This window comes from Micromys minutus (assembly GCF_963924665.1).
Source record: "Micromys minutus genome assembly, chromosome: 10".
In the NCBI taxonomy this organism is placed as follows: domain Eukaryota; kingdom Metazoa; phylum Chordata; class Mammalia; order Rodentia; family Muridae; genus Micromys; species Micromys minutus.
In genome coordinates this window covers 11,101,270-11,106,640 of record NC_137979.1, presented here as the reverse complement: position 1 = coordinate 11,106,640, position 5,371 = coordinate 11,101,270, and the positions used below count along the sequence as shown (strand labels likewise).

The 5,371-nt window shown below is 40.1% G+C and overlaps 1 protein-coding gene across 1 annotated transcript; it reads left to right on the top strand.

Moving 5' to 3' along the window:
• Nucleotides 1-1,046: 1,046 nt before the first annotated feature.
• Nucleotides 1,047-4,241, top strand: LOC308426325 (olfactory receptor 2AK2-like; the record flags this gene model as incomplete). The annotated part of the gene is made up of 2 exons (XM_080924054.1): nt 1,047-1,106; nt 3,318-4,241. 2 exons carry the CDS (start codon nt 1,047-1,049, stop codon nt 4,239-4,241), a joined length of 984 nt encoding a protein of 327 aa, XP_080780180.1.
• Between the last annotated feature and the right edge of the window lie 1,130 nt (nt 4,242-5,371).

The following is a 5,371-nucleotide window of genomic DNA, read 5'->3' as shown; positions in this document are numbered from 1 at the left end:
CATAAACATGACCCTCCTACATAGGTGACCACGCTGAACATTTGGACATTGTCTTTGGAAATATGTGACACAAGGCAAAACCTAGAATATATAATTCACTGAAATACTCTATTTATGATGTTCCTAATGTCTGCATTTTACAAGTTATTTCTATACCTCTGTACAGTTGTTCATGTTAAGAGTGTGTAAGGGAATGGATTTTTATAAACTTATCACCTTCAGTTATGCGAAAATAGGTTTTTAATAGTCATACTGACCTATTTTAACTTCTATTCTCCAGTGCAAACATGACTTCTAATAAAAGGTTATCTCTCTTGTATGTAATGTGTTTATTTAATTGTGGACAAGAAACCAGGTTTTCCCAGAGGGGTTCTGAAAGATTGCCTATGAGGTTCAATCACCCACAGGTAGCCAGGGCATTTAAGACCTTAAAGGTCTTCCATACATGTCAAACTGATATTTCTTTTCCACTTAAGTCTTCTATGTTAATTGAGAATTATTTTTAGAGGCTAAAAAACCAGCTATCTTGCAAATTCACAGTGGGGTAACACTTCCCAAAATTTACTGGGTACCATGGGTTTTAGAAGCCAAGTTTTCTTTTTTGAATACTCAGATTAAATTGCTTGATTCATTTGATATCAACACTGTATTCTAAAGTTATTTCTGGAGGCAATATTATGACTTTCTACATATGATCTTTAGGTGTATTTCTTTCTATATATTTTTAGTAAGGTTTGTTCTTTGTTCTTACTTAGTACTCCATTTTTGAGGAAAATCGTAGGAAAATGCGATGTGTGTGTCTCATATACAGTTGATTATGATGTAGGTAAATTTGTGTTAGAGTTAAACTTATTTAAAAATAATAAATATATTAATTTATAAGCAGTCCACACATCTAGCCATCTGGAGGAATGGGTCACCATGTTCCTTTTATTAAAAAGCTCAGTTTCATGAAGGACAAAATTCTTTGTCACCCACACACATCTACTTAGCGGACAAAGGAGCTTCGTAGTCAAGAAATTAATGATGTAAAGCTGAGTTCTCTGATGAACTTGCTGTTGATCTTGTGGAGGAGACTGGAAAGCTGTGGTGCTCTGCTGGTGCAGGTAAGTATTGGAATTATTGGGTAAGTGCATTGTTTTCCCTGTAACCCATACTCTTGAATTGAATCAAATCCTGGCTGGGTAGATACACATTCCAGCTATTGTTTAAAATATATCTGTGAGATCAATGTTTATGAACACTGTCCATTGATATTCTTATTCATGGAATCCTTCTAACAAGAGAAAGGACTGGGGCTGTTCCAGTTCTATGAGACAAGATTGCCAAAAAAAATATGCCATTTCTCAGTATATTTAGAATATATTCTGATTTGAGCATTAATTATAGATTAATTTATTAATTACAGGAGTGTGATGTGATAATTTGTCACGTGTACTATGCATATAGTTTGCATGGATAAATATATCAAGTTGTTGGAAAATTTTTACTCGGATTCCAAATTACCCTTATACAGACTCTCATTTTTGAAAGACATGGTTGTGACAGAGATTCACAGGAGTAAAAAGAAAAGTGTGTCCACTACTCTGGGGTGCCACACCACACTTTGTCCTCCAAATGGAAGCGCCCACATCTAAAACACATTGTGCTTGGGATGGCCTTGGGGAGGTTTTCAGGAAACAGGGAGGAGGCTGCTGCTGCTGGTGGTGGTGCTGCTGCTGCTGCCACCAAAGATTAAGTATTGTCTCTAGAGGATAAAAACCATACCAAGAGATCCCCACTTATTAAAAACCAAAAGTACTGCTCTTACTGTAATGAAAGGAAAGAAAATTTACCATGTCCAAGTTCACAGCATTTAATAATTGTTTTAGCATATGTATCGTGTCAGCAGACAGACACTGACTAACGCTTCTAAGGATGAGGAACTGGGACAGGGCAGGTGACTGTGGCCCAGCCTCTTTCCCAGCACTCAGAATGGTCAGGACTGGATTGAAGATGAGGATGAATCTGAGCTACTGAACAAGATGTGTGAGACCTAGCTTCAAAAGCCAATTACTAAGCGTGTAACTCTGGGTCACAGTGCTTGCCAGGGCTAGGCATTTGATCCTAGTAACACACACATACACACACACACACATACACACACACACACACACACACACACACACACCACAGACCTACATGCACAAATGTACATGCATATGCACCTACCCACCGAGGCATACACACACACACATGCCCACACACCATGGTAATTAGCATGTAACATCACACTTTCAGTAGTTAACTATTGTCGAGGGCCTGATAACAGCTGGCATGTTGGTTAATATAAAGCAAAAGGAAACTGTGGATGGTTTAGCATTTTCTTCACCTAAGAAATAGTGGGGAGGTTAGAGTTCACTATAGTCATTATATAAAAAGTAGGAAACCTTCCCTATATTCCACAATTAATTTCTGGTTAATCTTCTTTAATAAATCACACTTTGAGGGGTTAAAAAATGTTGTCTAATCCTCTACTCCTTAGAGGTAGTCCATTTTCTTTATGTGACAATGAATAATATATGTGTAATATAATAAAACCCATAATATAGTTTCACCTTTTCTTGCATTATGTAATTCTCCAGTGAACCTACTACATCCTCGTAATTTTAATTGTACAATGATCTCAGTATTTCCTTCATTTCCTGTACACAGTCCATGGTTTTTTATTTCCTAAGACTCTCCTGTCCATACTTTGTTCGCACAGGTAACAGAACTGAGTGAGCGAATGCTGTCCAGAAAGAGACACAACTCCAGCCTCCCACCAGAAAGGATCTGCACCAGGTCTAGACAATTTGCTGAGAATTATATAATTGCTAATTTTATGATTATTTGAATTTTGTTCTATGATCTCAAAAACGTTTGTTGTCATTTACTTAGCTTTAACTAATAAACAACCTTGATTCAAAAGCATAAATGAGGACTTCACCCATGTACAAACTGTAAGGACAGAGAATCCAAAATTGAGTTTCAAAGCTTAGTGTGTCAGGCATGAATGGCAACAGCAAAGTTGACAATATAACATATGACACAGCAGCTTATGTAAAAACAAAACATTAAAAATTACTAAAAAGGACTATTGTAATATGCACATATAATATATATAAAAAGCTACAGAGAATATATATATATATACAGGGTAGAAGTGAGAGTGCCCTAAAGCTATTCAGAAAACCTCTTCAATTTAACAATTATCATTTTTACCTCAAGGCCAGTCCTCACCAGACCAGGCCTTTAAAAATGGCAATTGCTTGGATAATTCAGTCTAAGCCATTAAGAAAAAAAAAAAAAAAAACCAAAGCTGTGGGACAGACTTCATCTTGATTGGCCATTTTCAAAATGGACACATGGACCCCGTCCTCTTCACAGTCATCACCATCCTCTTTGCAGTGGCTCTCATAGGCAACATCACACTGGTCCATCTCATCAGGCTGGACCGAACACTCCACACCCCCATGTACTTCCTCCTCAGCCAGCTCTCCATCATCGACATGATGTACATCTCCACCACTGTGCCCAAGATGGCAGCCAACTTCCTGTCAGACACCAAGACAATTTCTTTTCTGGGATGTGAGATCCAAACCTTTTTGTTTCTGACTTTGGGTGCATCTGAAGCCCTCCTGCTGGGCTTCATGTCCTATGACAGGTACATAGCCATCTGCCGGCCCTTGCACTACCCTGTGCTCATGAGCAGGAAGATCTGCTGCTCCATGGTCGCCAGTGCCTGGAGCAGTGGCTCTCTCAATGCTTTAGTGCACACAGTGTATGTATTTCAACTTCCATTCTGTGGATCTAGGATTGTTAACCACTTTTTCTGTGAGGTTCCATCTCTCCTGCCACTGGTGTGTGAAGACACATCCCACTATGAGCATACAGTCCTCCTGAGTGGCCTTGTTTTTCTGCTGATCCCCTTCCTGGCCATCCTAGCTTCCTATGCTCGGGTGTTGGTGGTTGTATTCCACATGGGTTCAGGGAGGGGAAAGAGTAGAGCTGTGTCCACCTGCTCCTCACATCTGACTGTGGCCAGCCTGTTCTATGTCACTGGTCTCTCCACCTACACCCAGCCACACTCCTTGCATTCTACTGGAAGGGACAAAGTGGTGGCTGTGCTCTACTCTATCATCACCCCTGTTCTGAACCCGTTCATCTACAGCCTGAGGAACAAGGATGTCATGGGGGCCCTGAGGAGACCAATGGGATGATAGATAGTGACACATGACTTTGGGTTGCCCTGTGGACTGATCTAAAGGCTGGTCTTGGACACTCTCTGGCATGATTTCAGGATATGTTTTCTGGTGGAAGCTCACCAGCATGTCTCACTGACTGAAAAAGAGCACAGAACTTGACCCACACAGTGTCACATTGAGTTGTTGTTATGAACCGGAGTCTAGAAGGCTTTTTTGGACCTTACATTTCCTATTCCAACTTAGTCTGGGTTGGCTTTCCACAGAACTTTCTTACCTTCTGCGCTGATGCAGGGCACCATGGCTCTTCAGACTGTGGGAGTCAGTATAGTGCTTGCTCTCTCTTTCTCTGGATGCCCTTTCTGCAGGTTATGAGTACAGCTTTATGTTTGCAAATATTTTACATAGATCAGGACCATGTCATTAGTTTTCCTTTGCAGGTACAAGTATTGTATAAAAGTATGTGTTTTTTATAGTGTGACATGTTTTAAAAACAATTCTAAGAGAAATTAGAACATAATGAGTCAATTCTTCCCATGAGGCTTCTTTGGCTATTACCATCTGAGTAAGATTTTTAAACTCTCCTAAGCTGTTTCTTTATAAAAAAAAAATTCTATTAATTTATTTATTTATGTATTTATTTATTTAATTTATGTCTTAGTCAGGGTTTCTATTCCTACACAGAATATCATGGCCAAGAAGCAAGTTTGGAAGGAAGGGGTTTATTCGGCTTACAATTCCATATCTCTGTTCATCACCAGAGGAAGTCAGGACTGGAACTCAAGCAGGTCAGGAAGCAGGAGCTGATGCAGAGGCCATGGAGGGATGTCACTTACTGGCTTGCTTCCCCTGGCTTGCTCAGCCTGCTTTTTTATAGAACCCAGGTCTACCAGCCCAGGGATGGCACCACCCACAATGGGCTGGGCCCTCCCCCTTGATCACTAGTTGAGAAAATGCCTTCCAGCTGGATCTCATGAAGGCATTTCCTCAACTGAGGCTCCTTTCTCTGTGATAACTCCAGCTTGTGTCAAGTTGACACAAAACCAGCCAGTACAATGTATGAGTATATTGTCACTCCCTAGAGATACACCAGAAGAAGGCATCAGATTTCATCACAGATGATTGTAAGCCACCATGTGGTTGTTGAG